The 20787-nt window shown below is 39.7% G+C and overlaps 1 protein-coding gene and 1 pseudogene across 1 annotated transcript in view; both read left to right on the plus strand.

Moving 5' to 3' along the window:
• The window catches only part of MDN1 (midasin AAA ATPase 1), a 142331-nt gene that overhangs the window by 41122 nt on the left and 80422 nt on the right, over positions 1-20787 (plus strand). Inside the window, exons 16-31 of the mRNA XM_040238799.1 lie at positions 3756-3967; positions 4511-4614; positions 6244-6388; positions 6892-6988; positions 8228-8341; positions 10163-10310; positions 10596-10706; positions 12950-13101; positions 13640-13818; positions 14182-14390; positions 14570-14716; positions 15411-15552; positions 17850-17984; positions 18067-18205; positions 18460-18598; positions 18907-19037. Coding sequence (XP_040094733.1) covers positions 3756-3967; positions 4511-4614; positions 6244-6388; positions 6892-6988; positions 8228-8341; positions 10163-10310; positions 10596-10706; positions 12950-13101; positions 13640-13818; positions 14182-14390; positions 14570-14716; positions 15411-15552; positions 17850-17984; positions 18067-18205; positions 18460-18598; positions 18907-19037 — 2304 coding nt within the window. The remainder of the gene's footprint in view (positions 1-3755; positions 3968-4510; positions 4615-6243; positions 6389-6891; positions 6989-8227; positions 8342-10162; positions 10311-10595; positions 10707-12949; positions 13102-13639; positions 13819-14181; positions 14391-14569; positions 14717-15410; positions 15553-17849; positions 17985-18066; positions 18206-18459; positions 18599-18906; positions 19038-20787) is intronic.
• LOC120863086 lies at positions 19587-20085 on the plus strand (annotated as a pseudogene).

The following is a 20787-nucleotide window of genomic DNA, read 5'->3' on the forward strand; positions in this document are numbered from 1 at the left end:
CATTGCAAATAGTGTTTTCTTCTTTAATTCCTTTCTTTTTTAAATGCAAGTAGTTTTAAATGTAGGGAGTACACATTGTGCCCTGATGCAATTGATAATACAAAAGGTTGAAATCAGAATGTGGTAACTGGAATTTTATTTTTGGTGCTGGAATTTATTTTGATCCTAACCTAGTAGGTTAGCATCAGTAATCAAAAGAAAACTTAGATACAATTCAGTTTTTGTATGGCTGGAAGTATGCCTTATCTTCTGTCCTTTTGTATTACTGACAAGTGGTGTGTAAATCACATCTTTTAATATATATCTTAGATGTATGAATGACTGCTTAAGAGTCTTTGTGTATAACATTTGAAGAACAAAAATGATTTTATTAATTAAAAGGCAAGGATATGGAAGACAAAGGAGGGGTAGGGAGAAGGGGTATAGAAACCTTCATAGTTCTATTTTGGGAATGTGTGGTTAGTTTTATCTAACTATGAAACTGGTTTTATGTTTTGTATTAATAATTTGTTTATTAAACATTTTGCATTTATCAAATACTATGGTGAAAGATAAAAGAAATTTATAGTCCTAATTAGTCTGACTTGCAAATCTGGATCCTTTTGATTGTTTTTTTGAGAAGTTATAATTAAGGATAAATACATTTTTTAAGAGTAAGGCCTTCAAGGCCATCAGGCACTTGAGCTACATTCCTGCAGATTGCCTTGTGAGTTTTGTTTGCATATGTACCCACTTATTTTTTTGATTAACGTTAGTGTGGTATATCTTTCCCCTCACTTTTAACTCACTTTTGTCCTTCTGCTTAAAGTAGATTCTGGTAAATAGCACATAGACCTACAGATTACCTGAGAGTAGGAAAGTCAACCAAATTCCAACAGCACTGGGTTGAGAAAGCTTATGGGACTCTGTAGAAAAGAGTAGATGATACAGAGGACTTAGATGAAGCGGATAAAACCATTCCAGAAAATGAAAGTCTGCACTAACTGGCAAGACACAGAACGCAGGTTCACAGTGCTGGAAATGGAGTTGGGAGGGGCAGCCTCTGAAGGAGAAACAGGAGGGGTCCTTGGAGAAGTCAACAATGATGGAAAGGAGAAATGCGAGGAAAATTAAAGATCTTACAGAAATAGAAATAAAATGGCCAACCTGCATTCTCCTCTGAGCCCCCCAAGGAAGCATCATCCATGAAGGAAACGGCACAGGAGATAGCAGGGCACAGGTGCCTGTTCTCAGAATCCTGATCCCAAACGAGGGGAAGCGTTTGCCTTCTCAGTTACTCATCACGCGCTGTTCCATGTTTCTTTTGCACTTGATGTTCTTTCATGTATGGTCATTTTGGAGTGTCATTTTCTTTTGTTCTAGTCATTTTCAAGTGAACTCGTTTGTGGTCTCCATGTACCATGTATGTAACAGGTGGACCCTGAGTGACTGTCCATGAGGGCCAGGTGCTCTAGACCTCCTTCTCTTGGCCTTCAAGTTGCTCCTGAGGCAACCTGAGGTATCAAAAGATACCTTGGAAATTCTAGTCTCAGTTCATAGTTTGATTCATCAGTTCACCCTGTGACAGGTTGGTTTCCATTGAGTGTTTTCATTAGTTTATTTTTATTTTCAGTAAGCTGTATATATGTATGTTCATTTTCGCCATCATTTGAAGCATTTATTGACTTAACCAGCCAATATGCCTTCAATTTTAAATGAACGAGCTTTTTTCTTAAGGAGCCCAGACTAATTTGAAATATAAAGCCATTTCTTTCATGAATTCAGTTCACTGATCTAGTTACTAGTTGTAGTAATTGTAACAGGTTGCTCTTCAATGGCATTCCTGTGCCAGGCCCTCTTTTGAGTTTTTACCTGTTCACTCACTCAGCCGTCTTAACAACCTGTTCATTATTCCCATTTACACATAAGGGACCTGAGGCTCACAAGGATTAAGTGCCTTGTTCAAAGTAATGGCTAGTCTGTGACTTGAACCCAGCTGTCTGCCTGAGCATCTACCTTCTTAATCATTACTCTGCTGCCTCAGTTAGCTTTGGATCCTCATCTTTAAGACTAGCTATTTTATTTAAATAGCATTTGTATTTTGCTTAATTTCTCAACATTCCGCTGTTGACATTCTGGCTCATCGTCCTCTGCCTAGTCCAGCGTAGGGCTTTCATCTTTCCTTCTCCTTCTGCCTCTCTTCCGTTTGGTAGATGGACGTGATTCTGTGATAGTGTGATCAGATTACATCACTCTCTTCCTCACTGACTTCGGTCCGTGTGGAAGGTACTACAAGCCCTTTATCGCCTTTCCAGGGCACTTCTCTCTCTCCTTCCTTCAGCTCTGCTGCCTTGCCAGCCACACTGCCCTCCGTGTTTCTGTCTCCTCTATCACCTCCCCTGCCACCCAGGGGTATTTACTTAGCCAAACCCTTTCTTGTTTGATTGTCTTCAAATTCCCATCTTTAACACAGCCTCCTCTGACCATCACAGCTAAAGTACTAAAATCCTTCTTTCACCCCCTCTGCTTTCATTTTATCTACTGGCACACCAGTTTCTACTTGATATTTTATACTAGTAGGGATCTTCCTCTATTGTCTTTTTGGTTAGATTGTAAGCTCCTGAGGGGCAAGAGCTGGTGGGTCTTGTTTACTCAGTGCCGAACCCTAGAGGTGCTCAGTAAATCTCAGTGGAATGAATGGAGTAAAGGAATGTTTTTACTAATTAATGGGTCAGTGCTTACTGGGAAGCGAAGTTAAGTTTGTGAAGTTCTCATACTTCCTCTGAAATCGGACTTTTCCATGTAGATGCTCAGTTTCAGGGCACTGGGTTCACTTGTCTCATTGTTCCTCCTCAGGCCAGTGAGTAAATAGTATCCATGATTCTCCAATTGTACTTGCTTGTTTTGAAACATTTTGATACTGTTTCGGTTCTCAAATTATATTTCTTGGAAACAAAATTGAGGTTATCATCCTTGAATTGTAGTATTTAGTATCCTAGGCTGAAGAAAATTGTACGCTTGATCTTGTCTAATCTTCCAGAATGATTAGTGCTGCTTGGGCAACTTACCTTAAATCTAGCCAGAGCAGTGTTTCTTGACTCTTATTAACTTCTCCCCACCCCTAGTAGTAAATTAAATTTTAATTTAAATGAATGAATTCCCTAATTTCCCAACCAGAAAAATAAAATGCTAAGAAATAAAAAGGAATCTTAATACTCAGAAATAAATAGTTGAGCCTTGGAGGGTCACAAACCATTGCAATGTCTAAAAAAAATTTTTCTTTTACTGTCCCCCTCCCCCAATTTTTAATCTCTTTGAGAGCAGTCTCTTCCTCCACTCCACCATTGACAAGGCATGATCTTAAAATAAGTACAAGATGCTTAAGTAAATCAATTTCAGATATTATATTTTTTCCTAAAATATCTCAAAAACATTTTGGTTACTCTTAGTAAAATATGATTTATCATTAAATATACATGATGATTATTTAAATGTGTTAGTAAAATAAATGACATGCCTCTCACTACCCAGTTTGGAACTTCAAATTTTTTCATAATTTGGTTATCTAATGATTACCTTTAGCGTAGACCCTTCAAACACATGGGGAAAAAATAGATCATAATTTAAAAATTTAACATAGATTTTAAGTATTTTGCTATTGTTTCTGATTTTGATGTAGAAGAAATCTTAACACCTGTTCCTGTTTTCTTAGGTATACTTCCCCGTTTCTGTTAGCTTCAGAAGTTTGTGAATCACAAATCTGCCTTTTGTTTCAGTTACAAGCCAGTGGACCATAAGCTTATTTGGCTGCCTTTACGGGAGGCATTTGAAGAACTCTTTGTTCAGACATTTTCGAAGAAGCAAAACTTTACATTCTTGGGACACATTCAGACGTGTTATAGGCAGAAACGGTGGCAAGATCTCCTGAAACTAATGCAACATGTGCACAAGTCAGCTGTCAACAAGGATGGGACAGAGAGTGAGACTGGTAGGTGGCAGCCCAGGCTGCTAGTGGGAGGTCATGGCTGGAGTCTAACAAGCAGAATTAGGAGAAGAGTTTGGGGTAGAATGATGCAATACAAATTAGGGATTGCTGGGATTTAGGGCAAACATGACTAATTCTGAAGTATTATTGCTCCTGGGATTCAGCAAGATTTCTATAAAAGTCAATGGTTGGTGGTGTTGATGTACAAGTACCACTTGGTGGTCAGTAAGTCTCGTATGCTTAGAAGAAGAGGTTATTTCCAGAAAACTGGATTCCACAGTGAATGGGGCTTTTCGTGGTTTAGTCTCTACTTTCTCATCTATAATGTGGGAATAGTGAGAATAAATGAGTTATCTAATGCATATGCATATAAATGAACTGGCTAGTATGGTGGCTGCATATGGTTGGCATTGTGTAAGCGTTTGGACTTAATTTTTTACACTTCTAAGATGTGATTTTTGTGTGTCTTTTGTTAATTATGTGGTGTTTTAAGTTATATATATTATGCAAAATGTATTTTTAATTCTTGTCTTTATTCTTCTCTAGGGTCACTACTAAAAGAGAAGTGGGAAGCATTTGGTCTTAGACTCAACCATGCCCAACAACAGATGAAAATGACTGAGAATGCCCTATTGTTTGCATTTGTAGAGGTATTTTGCTTTGATTGTTTAGGTTAAGGGAATGTTGATTTGATGCAATATGCAAAGTTAAAGAGGCTACTGTTCTGTCTTCTCCTCATGTTGACATTTTAGGGCTTGTTGTTTAGAACAGTAAACACTTAATGAAAGAATTCTTTGGGGGGGTGTTAAATGTCTTTTTATAGATGTGATAAAGTCTTTTTTATATAATTTAAGATTTTAATTAATTTTGGCTGTGCTGGACCCTCACTGCTGCCCGGGCTTTTCTCGAGTTGCAGCAATGAGGGTTCCTCTCTAGGTGCAGTGCTCGGGCTCCACATCGCGGTGGCCTCTCTTGCTGTGCAGCACAAGCTCTAGCTGCAAGGCCTCAGTTGCTGTGGCTTCCAGGCTCTAGAGCGCAGGCTCAGTACTTATGGTGCAAGGCCTTAGTTGCTCTGTGGCATGTGGGATCTTCCCGGGTCAGGGATCAAACCCGTGTCTCCTGCATTGGCAGGCAGACTCTTCTCCACAGAGCCCCCAGGGAAGCCCAAAATTGTGTGTTCATGAGCACTGTCATTATTATTTTGTAAGATGCAGTTGAGGATAATTCATGAATTTTTTTTATTGTTTTGTAGCTGTGTTTGTATTGGTGGATGGGAGGCGAATTTGGATCCATTCATGTGTAGCTACATTTTTTATTCCAGTGCATGAGTAGTTGTACTGTTTTCTGTCCTGTGACCTTGCAGGATCAGTGTAATTGAATATTTGTGACTTAAGTTTTTTAATATTTTTATTAAAATTGCGATAGTCTTCAGACCTCTCACCCTAAGGGTGATGCAAGAATCTTACTTGAGATGATGTCTTAATGAGAGAGAGGTTCCTCAACCATATATCTGTTGTTGTGGAGAATTTACGCATCAGCATTTCATCTTATAATTGTTATTAAAATAACCAATGAAATTATCAAGTGCTGTCAAAATAGGATTTATACCTATTTCATGACTTGGCATCACACTGAAGTTCCATACATTTGGTCTTTTTTTTTTTTTTTTTTTTTACTTATAGAAGATTCTTTATTAGGATCACCATGAAAGCAAAAGTATAAAGCACTTAAATAACACTAAAACAGTTCAGTTTCTGATATGTCAGTTGAATGGATTATAAGGTTTATTTTTCAGTGCTTTTGAAAATAGAACTTCAAGAGATAAAATCAGGAGGAGAGGTTCATTTTGACATTCTTCAGAAACTGTGAAGACTCTGTATTACAACTACTGCACACTCTTGGTCATTTATCTTTTCTTGGTGTACTTACAGCCTCACCCTGTGTTTATTTTGGTTGCTTTTAGTAGCCATTTGGATGCTTTTAAACATCTGAATACATTGTAGGTTTTTATTTATCTCACCACCCACATAATGCAGTGGTCTAGGTTATTGCATCTCACTCTTAGGCCCAAAGATATTTCTTTGACCTTTTTGGACATTTGAAAAAAGTTAACTTGACCTTAGCTCTGGCAGCCAGTTGGCACCATTGGCATCAAGGCATAAGCTCATCAGGCAGGAGCAGTTTGCCCCTGCCTCTGCTCTAACCCTGCTCTCATAACTGCTGTTGGTGAGTGTGTCTGCATCTGAAATGGATCCCTGACATTTGATTTCATCTTCTAGGGTACATTAGCTCAGGCCGTGAAGAGAGGAGAGTGGATTTTGTTGGATGAGATTAACCTGGCTGCTCCAGAAACTTTAGAATGTCTGAGTGGTTTGCTTGAAGGCTCCTCTGGCTCCCTGGTGTTGCTGGATCGAGGAGACACAGGTAGCTCTTGATCCTCCTGTGGCTGGACTTGACGCGAGGCCTTTTGACCTCTTCAAAGTAGTGTTCTTTCAGTTAGGCAGATTGCATGGGCCTCTCAGTGTGATTTATTTATTCTGTAGATAGTAATTTTATGCAGAGTCTTTCTGTTAGGTGTTACAGGAATGAAAAAAATAAAATAATTTGTCAAAGCATTTGGATAGTGGGTAATAAAGCATGCTCACTCAGTGACAAAATACACACAGGTGAATAGGTGATGAAACATAAATAGCATGGACAGCCACACCATAAGAGATGGAATGGCAGCTTAAAATTAGGTTGTATGCACAGATCTGGAAACTGATCTCAGTGGGGTTTCACCAAAGGCAGAGATGGTTGAGCAGCCAGTAGTACCACCCTTGCTGAGCCTTGAGACAGAGTGATTCACCCGGGGGCTCAGTGGAGTTAGTCTTCCCCCATCACTTACTGTTACAAGTTACTGAGAAGTTATAGTTTTCTTTTGACAGAACCACTGGTTCGTCACCCTGACTTCCGTTTGTTTGCATGTATGAATCCAGCAACTGATGTAGGCAAAAGAAATCTCCCACCAGGAATAAGAAACAGGTAAGGGGACATGGCCTGGTAACTGTAGACAGTTTTAAAATTCAATTCTCTTGATTTATTGATTGGTAGTAGTAACATAATCAACCCTCATAACAGTGCTTGAAATTTCTTGACTGCTGATAGAGGAATCTTATTTGTCATATTTTTCTTTCTATAGGTGGTAGGAATACAGAAAACTCCAGAACACTAGGGAATTTTTTCCTTTGGGTTGTTAATTTGACATTTAATGTTAGTTAATCCATTTGATGACTCATGGATATTGTTGAAAACAAAAATCTTTCCTTCTTCAAATAGCCCTTTGGCTATTAGAAAACCTTCATATAAGGAAATAACAGTATCTCATATAAGGTGCATCTTAGGATGAGTCCTTTTGGATCAGGCTAATGATTTGTAAAAGGACATTAAGTTTCAGTTTTCATCTTTAAACACTGAGTAACAGGGGAAAGATTTTTATGTATGTAGCATTGGGAAAAGATATGAGCTTGTTTATTGTTGGTAACCTGTTGAGTCTGAGTTTTAAAATAGTGTTAAAACTTTATTAAATCTCTTCCCACATAATAAAATAATAAAATAGTAATAATATAAAAACTCGGGCAAATTTTATCAACCATGAGTTGTATTTTCCTTTGCTACAACTATTATTTTTTGATGTTGAGGGGACTTTGTTGTTGTTGTATGTACTCTTTGTTACATGTAGTTGTGATCAAGAACACATTCTGAGATTAAGAATAATAAGGATGTGTGTTCAGTCACTCAGTCGTGTCCAACCGTTTTACAACCCCATGGACTGTAGCCCGCTAGGCTCCTCTGCCCATGGGATTTCCCAAGCAAGAATACTGGAGTGGGGTTGCCGTTTCCTACTCCTGGGGATCTTCCCAACACAGGGATGAAACTTGCGTCTCCTGTGTCACCTGCATTGGCAGGCAGATTCTTTATCACTGTGCCACCTGGGAAGCCCAAGGATAAGGAAGAATAAGCCTTATTTTTGTAACTGTTTTTGCAAGGCCTGTTTGATTTTCGTCCCACAGTAGTAGTAGTTAAATAGTGTAGATTTTGGGTAACAGTTACGTTATTTTCTATTTTGTTATGATCAATCTGTATCCCAAGTTGAAAGGCTTTCATAATTCATATTACAAGTGGGTAAAATGAGTTGACATAACTTTTGTCTTGTGTTTTTGTTTGTTAAGATAGATGTATTAACTTCCTCAATATGGCAGTAATGGAATAATTGTCTTACAGGTTCACAGAACTTTATGTAGAAGAATTAGAAAGTAAAGAAGACTTACAGATTCTTATTGTGGATTATCTGAAAGGCTTGAGTGTGAATAAGAACACAGTGCAAGGAATCATAACGTGCGTTCTCTCAGGTTTCTCTTTATAAACTTTTCCTCTGAACAGAAAAATGTGTCTCGTGCATATAAATTTTCTTCTTTTGCTTCTAACAAGAGAAGACTGATGGAAGGATTATTTAGACTTTATTTTTAAAGCTGGAAACTATGGACTCCCTTGGATTTTCCTAAGGAAGCTATTGAGTTGGCCAAAAAGTTCATTTGGGTTTTTCTTTAAGATGGTAGAGAAAAACTCAAACTTTTTGGCCAACGTAGTACATACAGAGCTTATAAATCACTGCCTATGAAAATATGTAACAGATAATACTCTCCTAATTACTTCTGTATTCACAGCTGAGAGTTTTGAGTCCTTGGAAGATTCAAATTCTTTGAAGAGCTATAAATAGTATTTTGATTTGCCTTGGTGAAATCCTTTGTGCAGTGTGCATGTTAGCCATAGAAGTGGGCAAAGCTTGATATAATTGATTGGGTCTGATTTGGAATTAATACGACTTAGCTGAATGATCTATAGAGTGGCTTGGTGCTTTTGAGTCTCATTCCTCTTTTTTGCATGCCATTTGGAGAGGGTATAGTCTTTGTGTCAGACACCCTGGATTCTAGTGCTGACTCTACGAAACTAATTCTGTCACCTGGGGCATGTCACTTAATTTTCTCTGTGTCCTCTAAAATGAAACATACATTACGTGAAGGTTTTGAAGTTAGATCATGTTAGTGTTTTACTTTGCTTTTTGTGCTTTGTTCCTTTTTTTTTTTCTTTAAATACAAACAGTTATTGAGTTGCTTAGGTGCTAGGAGTACAGCTGTAAATAAAACAGAATCTTTGTTCTTTTCATGGAGCTTTAATTCTGCAGGTGAAGATAACCAATAAATAGAGATGTACTGTTATTTTTGGTTGTGATAAGTGAAGAAAAATAACACATAAAATGTCAGTTAGAAAATAAGACGTGGGGCCCTGTTTTAAATAGGTTAGTCAAGGAGACATTTGTCAAAGGGTTTTGGAATGGTTTATCACACCACATTTTAAAATCTGAGTTTTGTTAGCCAAGAAGTAGTACAGATATTCAGAAAGCTGGGGATAAAGCAGTGTGGCTCTTATAAGTCCTAATAGTACAAGAGGTGCATGTTCCATATATAAAAACTCACACTGGAATGTAGATTCTTTCTACAAAAGAAAGGATATCTAGCTAGATTGAAAAGAGGCAAGCCAGATCCCATTTGGGCAAGAACCTGAGTTTTATCTCTGACACACACTTGGTTACCGTTGATTTTGTGGTCTCTGCTTATGAATTATCATGAATTTCTGAGTTTTGCATTTGATGTTTCCATCTGAAATTTCTTCCATCTTGTCATCTTCCGAACGTCTAAAGTATGTGGTAATGAAAATAGACATGGTCACCGATTATCAGTCTTTTTACAGCTTTGTCATTGTTGGTTATAGCCATATTTGTAGACTTTAAAAAACACCACGACTTTTATTTTCTGTGTGCTTGGCCATCACCACTAGAGTTTATACAGGGATTTCACTTGACTCTCATATTAAAGCCAACTCTGGAACCCTGTGTTAGGATTCAAAAGATTCTTGCTGAGTACCTCTTAAATCTCCCTGTCTTTTCCTTAAGAGTCAGAGATTTCTCACCTGTCCTCTTCCATCCTGAAGGAAACTGATCCATCTTCATTTTATTATTTTTTGATGGCAAGGTTTATGTAAGCTTGGCCACTTAATCTATAAAAATGACTCTTGGCCCTTCTGTAGAAGAAACAGGAACAACAGCAAAATAACACTTATTGGTAACTGAAATAAATCTGAACTGCATTCTCTTTGTAGCTTCTACACCACTGTGAGGAAAGAGTCTGGAACAAAATTGGTGGACGGGACGGGCCACAGACCTCACTACAGCCTTCGGACTCTGTGTAGGGCCCTGCGATTTGCAGCTTCCAATCCGTGTGGCAACATACAGCGGTCGCTCTATGAGGTCTGTGTACAGCCTGTGTGGCGGGGAGCTTGGGGGGTGGGCATGCCCTGGGGAGGGAGGCTTGGGGATGCAGGTGCCTGCTCTGTGTGCTTCAGTCAGACTAGCCCAGAATGTTTCATCCCGGAACTCTCGCCTAACCATCTGCCTTTTTCTACCGTTGTAACACGTGTAAAAGTTGTTCTGTGCACCAACACCACTCGAGAGATTGAATTGTGTTCTTGGAATAAGCTGGCCTCTTATTACAGAAGGATAACTACTGTTGTGTATATTTGTGTTTTTTCCTAGGGCTTTTGTTTGGGTTTCTTAACACAACTTGACAGGGCATCACACCCAGTGGTTCAGAAGCTCATTTGTCAACACATTGTCTCTGGCAACGTAAAAAGTCTGCTGAAACAGGTAGGTTCTTTTTCAGTCTTTTTCTAAACTTTCATTTATTTGGCTGCGCAGTGTCTTTGTGGCTGTGTGCAGGCTTTCTCTAGTAACGGTGAGCAGGGGCTACTCTTGGTTGCAGTGCACACTCATTGCAGTGGCTTCTCTTACTTCAGAACACAGGCTCTAGGCGCGTGGGCTCTAGAGCATGGGCCCAGTAGTTGCGGTGTGTGGACTTAGTTGCTCCACAGTAGGTAGGATCCTCCAAGACCAGGGATTGAACCTATGTCTCCTGCCTTGGCAGGTGGACTCCTATACACTGTACCACTAGGAAAGTCCTCTTTTTTGATTTTTGATATAACATAAATGAAAGGCAGAAATATCAAATTGTTAGCTGTTTAGGTTTTTTTTTAAATGCAAAACTTGTTTCTATTTATAAAAGCAATCAGTTTATCCCACAAAATTTAAACATTAGATAGTATCTTAGTATCTAAGATAGTACCTTAGGTGGTGAAAAGTCATGGTAATCCTACTCTTTGGAGATTTAAGCCCTATAGATTGTCCTTTCCTTCTAAATCATATATGTATATATATATATATAATTTGTTAAAATAATTTTTATATATCAAATTCTTATATTTGTGTGTGTGTGTGTGTCGCTTTAGCTAAATTCTAATAAGAATTCTAAGGTAGATTAATATGGGCATACTTCACTGTATTGCATTTTGCTTTAATGTACTTCCCAGATACTGTAGTTTTTACAGATTGAAGGTTTGTGGCAACCCTATGTTGTCAGTTGATAGTGAGCATTTTTTAGCAATAGAGCATTCTTAAATTTAGGTATGTACATTTTTTTAGACACATTATTGCATGCTTACTAGATTGTAGTACAGCGTAAACATAACTTTCATATGCACTGAGAAACCAAATTTTTGTGTGACTGTCTTTATTGCAATATTGACTTTATTGCCATGGTCTAGAATTCAACCTGGAAAATCTTTAGAATATGCCTGTATATATCTAATATAAGTGTTATAAAGGAGACCATTGCATAAGAATGTTCTGTATTTTCTTTCTTAGTCTGACTATATCCTAGATGTATTTCTATGTCTACCAGAAATCACTGTGAGTGACATGCTTTCTGGTTGTCACTTAGCATTTCATCAGAAGCTTACACCATAATTTATTCGCACACCTCTCTTTTGATCAGCGGTTGGACTTTTTTTCCCCCTTTCCTTTTCGTTTTTCTATTACACACGATTACCGTTTCAGTTCAACAAAGGGAATCACAGAATGCATGAGACTGAAGGAGGCTGATAGAAACTGGCTCACGAAATGTCTTGTTCACATGTCAGTTGCTCTCACTTTAGGAAGAAAGGGCCATTGGGACTTCGGAGTACTTGGATTCAATGTTTTTTCCTTTTGAAAAATTATACAAGTAACACATGAATATATACTTTGGGTGAACTGTGAAAACATTGAGAAAAGACTCAAGCTTGCTTTGGTTATCTCAATACAATTCCCCTGCACTTATTTTTTGTATGTGTTCCTCTTGGTTACACATGATGGAGGCTTAACAGTTCTTTTTTCTTGCTATTCTTCTGCCCGACTGAGGAGTCCTTAAAAGCAGTGCCTACAATTATGGCTTCAAGTCAGGAGGCTAAAAGAGCACTTTTCTGTAGCTATATTTGTGACTACCACTTTGCCATTCTTATAGATCAGAAATGGTCGTTTTGTGTAAATCAGCTTAACTTCCACCACATCTTCAAAAGATTGTGCCTTTACTACAATATTATTCTTAACAAATTAGTTTCTCTGGGGGTTGCTTTTATATTTAATGTCTTCTAGGGGATCCAGAATTTAGTGATGAAACCCCACCCCCACCCCCACCCCACCGCAGTACAACACTGGCCTTGTTTGGAGAATGTGGTTTATATGAAACACATATTTTTGACCAAAAGATTAGAGTGAGAATTTTGGCAGATGAGAGAAGAGAGCTGAGTCATAAACTATCTGAGAAATTATTTTAAGTTCCCCCCAAATCTACCTACCCCTACCTGAGTTTTAAGACCAGTACATGTCACCATTTTGTTCTCATCCCTCAAAATAATTTTATTTTCATGTTCTTCTGTGGATTTTAGTGTTGAAAGCATCCAGAAAAAGGCAGCATCCTTGGTGACAGTTCACTTCCCACTCTACACCCTTCTCTGAGAGAATGCCATAGCTGTCGTGGGACTGTGGTTTATTTCTCTGACCCTTGTGTCTTTCAGCCTATTCCAGAACCGAAAGGAGGTAGGCTTATCCAGGTGGAAAGCTACTGGATTTCGTTGGGAGACAAGGAGCCTACAATAGATGAGACATACATCCTCACGTCTTCCGTCAAGCTGAACCTGAGAGACATAGCCCGAGTGGTCTCTGCAGGGTGTGTGGATCTTCCCTCTCACGGCTCTCATGTCTCACCAGCATAGGCGTTGCTCAAAGTCCAGTCCTGCTTCCTTAACTTTCAAAGAGCTTTCCTGTTACTCATTCGCTGAGTCAATAATCACTTTCTAAAGTCAATCCTGCCACTTTTCACCTGGCATAAAAGACCATTTATAGTTGTACCATTTGGTGGGAGCAGTACCTGTGCAGATAATTTTCACCATTATTAAGATTGCCTTGTAGTATTTTGCTGATGGATACTCATCACCTATTATTTGTTAAGTGAGTAGTAGCTAGTCCCACTCACAGGTTCTTACTAGTGCAAGAGGGACTGGAATTAACTTTCTTCAGTAGTTTCTCAGTAACTGTTTTTATATAGAAACTGCTCAGGGCTTAAGAAATATTTCATTCATAGTGCATAGGTGTATAAAAACATTCTCTTAGGATATTAAATGTTGTAGTCATTTTTTAAAATGCTACATGATTTGATTCTGGTTTTTGTCTTTTTCTAAATTGCTTTACTGGTTGATCTTTTAAAGAACCTATCCAGTGCTGATTCAGGGAGAAACATCAGTGGGTAAAACAAGCCTGATCCGGTGGCTGGCCGCAGCTACTGGTAACCATTGCGTGCGTATTAACAACCACGAGCACACGGATATTCAGGAGTATATCGGTTGTTACACATCTGACTCCTCAGGGAAGCTTGTGTTTAAGGAAGGTAGGCTTATTATTCTGTTCCATGGATTTCCTCAAGCAGTCTTTAGTCTTTTCAGTAGAGGCACATGGACTCCCTAACGGCTGGTTTTTCTTCCTCCCTGGGCTCTATGACAGATAAGTGGTGATGGTTAGGGCTGATGCTTCCTTTGGGCCACACTCAGCTTGTCAACTGTAGACAGGACTAGGGCCCAGTTTTGAAGAGTGTATATTTCCTTGGTATTTAGCACCACAAATTATTTTGGGACATGACTAGCTGCAGAGAGTAATTTGCTTTGAAATTTAATGATAATCTAGGATTTGTTGATTGGTATATAACACTTTGGACCAATTTATGCACTGATTCTCATTTCTTGTTTCCGCTAAGGTGTTCTTATTGATGCTATGAGGAAAGGCTATTGGATCATCTTAGATGAGTTAAATTTGGCCCCCACCGATGTGTTAGAGGCACTGAACAGACTGCTGGATGATAACCGTGAATTGCTTATAACAGAAACACAAGAAGTTGTCAAAGCACATCCTCGCTTCATGCTCTTTGCTACCCAGAATCCCCCAGGACTCTACGGAGGCAGAAAGGTGTGTAGCACTTGCCCCTTTACTCCTGTTTGTCACCACATCATGTAAGTCTTCTTGGTCAGACTATGTTTTTACCTCTTTTGAAGGATTTTTCTTTTTATAGTGAGTAACAGAGCCTCCATTTTGGAAATCTGATGCAAGGGCCCTCTTTATCATGTTGTTCTCTGCACACTTCCCAGGTGCTTTCTAGAGCCTTCAGGAATCGGTTTGTGGAATTGCACTTTGATGAACTGCCTAGTTCTGAGTTGGAGACAATCTTGCATAAGCGGTGTAGCTTGCCACCGTCCTATTGCAGCAAGTTGGTTAAAGTCATGCTGGACCTTCAGGTATTCACCTCTCCATCACTTAATGACAAATGGACTCTGTTGGTCAGATTTGGTAAATAGAATCTGAGGCCTCCTAGGGTAGAAACAGCAGTCCGTCCATCCTTTTATTATTTTTTTTCAGAGTAAAGATCTTATCTTTAATATGCATTCCATTAATATTCATTTTTTTGGTTTTGTTTTATAATTTGGCAATTTAATAACTTTAAAATTTTTCTGATAATTGTGTATGATGATGTTCCCTACTTGTGGATAATATTGAAACATTTACTAAGGTTGGAATTTGGCATTGACAAAGTGCAGTTTTTGTTTTTTAAATGGATAAAATAATCCTTGTATGGACTTAACTAAAGAGATCCATCCTTGTGTGACTTTTCTTGTGAACTCTACAAAGCTACAAGTTTTTTTTTCTTTTTCTTCTTTTAAGAATATCCCATTTATTTTGGGGGGTTAAAAGTGGTTTTTGTCAGAATTAAACATTTTTTAATCACTCCCTAAAAAGCTAATAATTTTCACTCTTCCTACTGTGGTCCTACACTGTGGGATTACTTTTCCTGCATGTTGGCCGCTACTTGTATTATTTTTTGTAATCTTTTCCTATGTGATTAATCTTTTCCTATGGGAGCCTAAATTTGTTAGGAATTCTGTACTTTGTGCTTGCCATCACCCTTTTTCATTTGTTTTGGTGCTCTAACAGTCCTATCGCAGAGGTTCTTCAGTGTTTGCTGGAAAGCAAGGCTTCATCACCCTCCGCGATCTGTTTCGGTGGGCTGAGCGGTACAGATTGGCTGAGCAGACGGAGGAGGAGTATGACTGGCTGCAGCACTTAGCCAACGATGGTACGCTCTCAGCACATGCTCTCCGACTGTTAACTTAGGGTAGATCACAAGCTATGCTGTTAAAACAAGTCTTGCTCGAATTGTGGTCAGTGTATATACATTTTACTGGGCATTGCAGGAACAGAGCCTTTGTCCCTCAAGTCTAGACTGCTGTTATTAGCATCCTATTTCTGCAAGGCCTCTGTTCTGTTACATTTTGGTTGCTAAGGTTTTCTCACTCGTACCTTCATGTAGCCACCTGTGGGAGTCAGGGTATGGACATAGTGCCATTAGGAGTTTAGGCAGGAGGTTGGTGGTTCTTTGTGCACCATTTACCTACAGTGTGGTGACCATGCAGAATCCTGCTTATGCCTTAGAAACTTGGAGAAAACTGACAGATTAGATAATACCAGAGTTCTAAGAGAAGGCAGTCCTGTCATCTGAGACTCAGATTTGGTCATTTTGGTACAATCAATTGGAAAAATTTGTATGCTCCTCTCCATGAAAGCCGTTCAGAATCTTCTGATTTGAGAGGTCTTGGTGAGTCGTTAATAGGCTGACTGAGAAACCTATATGCAGGTCAGGAAGCAACAGTTAGAACTGGACATGAACAACAGACTGGTTCCAAATAGGAAAAGGAGTACGTCAAGGCTGTATATTGTCACCCTGCTTACTTAACTTCTATGCAGAGTACATCATGAGAAATGCTGGGCTGGAAGAAGCACAAGCTGGAATCAAGATTGCCGGGAGAAATATCAATAACCTCAGATATGCAGATGACACCACCCTTATGGCAGAAAGTGAAGAGGAACTCAAAAGCCTCTTGATGAAAGTGAAAGTAGAAAGTGAAAAAGTTGGCTTAAAGCTCAACATTCAGAAAACGAAGATCATGGCATCTGGTCCCATCACTTCATGGGAAATAGATGGGGAAACAGTGGAAACAGTGTCAGACTTTATTTTTTGGGGCTCCAAAATCACTGCAGATGGTGACTGCAGCCATGAAATTAAAAGACACTTACTCCTTGGAAGAAAAGTTATGACCAACCTAGATAGCATATTGAAAAGCAGAGACATTACTTTGCCAACAAAGGTCTGTCTAGTCAAGGCTATGGTTTTTCCAATGGTCATGTATGGATGTGAGAGTTGGACTGTGAAGAAGGCTGAGCGCCGAAGAATTGATGCTTTTGAACTGTGGTGTTGGAGAAGACTCTTTTGAGAGTCCCTTGGACTGCAAGGAGATCCAACCAGTCCATTCTGAAGGAGATCAGCCCTGGGATTTCTTTGGAGGGAATGATGCTGAAGCTGAAACTCCAGTCCTTTGGCCACCTCATGCAAAGAGTTGACTCATTGGAAAACACTCTGATGCTGGGAGGGATTGGGGGCAGGAGAAGAGGGTGACAGAGGATGAGATGGCTGGATGGCATCACTGACTCAATGGACGTAAATCTGAGTGAACTCCAGGAGTTAGTGATGGACAGGGAGGCCTGGAGTGCTGCGATTGATGGGGTCGCAAAGAGTCGGACACGACTGAGCAACTGAACTGAACTGAATAAGCATGGAGAAGAAATAAAACTAACCCATGAGAGTTGCATCTGATCTTCTTAACTGGTAAAGAATAGAGGAAGGAACTTTTTTTTTTCCCATCAAGGTATAACAACATGTAACAGTAAAATGGGGGAGGTGCTATATTATTTCATATAAAGCTCAATATGTTTTTATATATGTGGATATACATATGTAAATCACCACCTCAGCTAAGATTTAGGATATTTCTATTAATACTTCCTCAGAAGATTCCTTCATGGCTCTTGCCAGTCGTAACTCCTGGAGGTAACCACTCCTCTGACATCTGTCACCAGTGATAGATTCTGCCTGAGCTTCTGCTTGGTCTAAACAGTATCCTGCAGTGTGTGCTCTTGTGTCTGGCGAATTTTCACTCAACCTAATGTGAGATTCAACCATGTTGTTTTGTGTATCAGGACTTCATTCCTTTTAAATTATTACTGTGTGGTAACCCAGTGTGTGGAGATATATGTTTATCCATTCTCTTGTTGATGGGCATGGGGATCATTTCTACTTTTTAACTATTAGAAACAAAGCTGCTCTCAACATTCCTGAATGTCTTTTAATGCCCACAAGTTCATTTGTGTTAGATTTACCTAGAGGTCGTGTTGATGGAGTGAACAGTTAGTTGTAGTAGGGTCTCTTTGTTTTCCAAAGTAGGTCTTCAGGTTTCCTCTTCACAGCAGCTAATGCTCCATACTCTCAGTGTTGCTTGGTATTAACACTCAACGGTTCCTTTTTTTTTTTTTTTCAAGGTTTTATGCTTCTGGCAGGCCGAGTCAGGAAGCAGGAGGAGGTGGTTGTGATTCAAGAAGTCCTTGAGAAACATTTCAAGAAAAAATTATGTCCTCAATCGCTCTTCTCCAAAGAAAATGTCCTAAAATTGCTGAGTGAGTAAGCCATCATATCCCAAGGAAAATGAATTGAGTTGTACTCATATTAGAACCTAAACGTGTACTCTGCCTTTGATAGGTAAATTGTCTACTCCGATATCCACCTTGGATTCTAAGTTCAGCCACATCGTGTGGACCGAGGGCATGCGGCGACTGGCAGTGCTGGTGGGAAGAGCATTGGAATTCGGTGAACCAGTGCTGCTGGTTGGAGACACGGGGTAAAGTCAGGAGACAGGGTTCTGTTCCATAGAGTTCATGCAGCACTTGCCCTTCTGGATGAGAGAGTCAATAGGGTGCTGATGTTTGGGGGAAGGGCTCTGTGAGGCAGAGGGCAGAGGCCCTGTGTTGACCAGCAGTCTCTGTGGCTTTGGTGAGGCTCTCCCCAGGGCTCCTCTCTCTTGCTCCTTGGGGTGTTTGTAGAGGTGTATTTGAAATCCACTCTCCTTGCTAATCTGGTGTGTGTCTCTCACAGGTGTGGGAAAACTACTATCTGTCAGGTGTTTGCAGCCTTGGCAAATCAGAAATTATACTCAGTCAACTGCCACTTACACATGGAGACCTCAGACTTCCTGGGCGGGCTGCGGCCGGTGAGACAGAAGCCAAATGACAAGGTGTGTCCAGAGCAAGTGATGATGTTTCGTTCATCAAAAAAACTGAAGTTGGCTCTGTGCAGGAGTCAGCTGTGGGCTTTTTGTCCATGGTGGGGTGTTTGATTCCAGATTTGATATGTATCTTATCTTCATATTTTCACTGGTCTACATGGGGGCTCCATGAGCACCCTGTCACACAAGTTCTGTCCCTTGTTCCTTGACCTGTATTTTCTGCAGAAGGACCTTTCACTAGAGGATGTGTGCTGGCTACGTGTGTATTGCCTTGTGGAGCTACCTACTCTTTAACCCTCTTCTCTTCCAAATCGTAGGAGGAAGTTGACACATCAAGACTCTTCGAGTGGCATGATGGGCCTTTGGTTCTGGCCATGAAGGAGGATGGCTTTTTCCTCTTAGATGAGATCTCGCTGGCTGATGACTCTGTCCTGGAAAGACTCAACAGGTACGCACGTGTAAGAGGTTTGCCCTGTGTTTGATGCTTTTGCTGGTCTGGGTTTTATAGATACTAATCCTTGTGCACGGTAATGTTCTTCATAGGTCTGTTGAAAATGTTTGAAAACAATGGTGAGCAATTGCTCTTAGCACTCAGTTTCTTCTTTAAGAGACCTAGTTCTTCTGTTTAGCTGTTAATAATCAGAAAGATGGGACTATGGGATGCTAGGGCTAAAACAAACGAGTCCAAGTTAGAATCCTTTTTTAAGGCAAATTATTACATGGCCATTGATTTTTTTTTTCTCAACAGAGTCAAAATCCTAGGTATTATTGCTGTAAGGCCTCTCAGTACCCCAGGACAGGACCCTTACCCTCCACTCAGACCTGACTGGCTGCACAGCCCCCAGCCTCATATTGGTGTTGGATGTGAGAGCCTGTGCTTAAGTAAGAAATCAGGCCTCTCTGGAAATATTTAAGCAAAGCTTGGACTGCACATTTTCCGGAAGAGAAAGGAAACTCATGCATCAGAAAAAGTGACAAATGAACATTCCCAAAGAATATGGCTGCACGAGTACCAAAATCTGATCAGATAAAGCAGTTCAAGGATTTTCTTAAAGCCTTCAATAAACTTACAGAAACCTGCTTTTTGGACTGTGAAAGAGTTTAGGCAGAACAAGAAAAGTAAAACCTGAACTCGCCTGTTTGGAACATGGCTTCCAGAAATTTTTTAAATGACAAGAAAAAGATGCATGAGATTTCAGGAATATCCTGTCCGGTAGAATGAAGCCCCAGCAACCAAGGCAGGACATCTTGGCCACCCCACGTGTCCTGCTGGATGGACCCCTGATGACCGAGTGCCAGCAGCGACTGCACTGGAAGTGAGGGTGGTTCACCTGACAAAATCCCCTGGAAGCAGTAGCCACTGTGGGAACCAACCGTCTGTCATGACTCTTGCGCAGATACAAAGCACCAGTAAAACAAAATTGCTGCTGACCAGGAATTACCAAAACAGAAGGTCTTGTTGTGCAGTGAAAATAGTAAGATGCAACAGTCATTGAGACCTTAAGACTCAGCAGATTGGTCACATGTTTAGAAAAATAAAGCATTATTTAAAGTACATATTCAATCATGAGATAGAAAAAAAATGTATTACTAAAAGTAGGAGAAATGGACATAGCAGAATAACTAGACAAAAGGACCTCTGATCAGTGTGGATCTTGATGATTAACCGTTTTTCTTGATTGAGATGTAATGTACACATCATGACATGTACCTGTTTTAAATGTATAATTCAATAAGTTTTAGTAAATTTACTGAGTTTTGCCACCACCACAATCTAGTTTACACTTCTGTCATCCCAGTAGGACTCCTACTTTGCATTTACAGTTTATATTTGATGCTCCCTCATGCTCCAGGAATCTGCTAATCTGCTTCCTGTCAAGACATTTCATATAAGTCGTCTCTTCTGTCACTTTGCATCAGTGTTTGGAGGTCCATCCATGGGTGTAGCCTACATCATTAGTGTGCTCCTTTTTATTCCTGATAGTACTTCACTATGTTGATAATAACACTGGATTTTTTTTTTTTCCACTCACCTTTGGTGGTATTTGGGTTGTTTCCTCCACTTATGAATAATACTGCCATGAATCTTTGCACACAAGTCACCCATCTTTAAAACAAATGTCTTAATAGGGCTTAAAGTAGAAAAAATTCTTTTCCTTTTGATCAGAACTGTTGTTCCATGACACAGGAATTAGGAT

The sequence above is a fragment of the Oryx dammah genome, unplaced genomic scaffold (assembly GCF_014754425.2).
Source record: "Oryx dammah isolate SB20612 unplaced genomic scaffold, SCBI_Odam_1.1 HiC_scaffold_4, whole genome shotgun sequence".
In the NCBI taxonomy this organism is placed as follows: Eukaryota; Metazoa; Chordata; class Mammalia; order Artiodactyla; family Bovidae; genus Oryx; species Oryx dammah.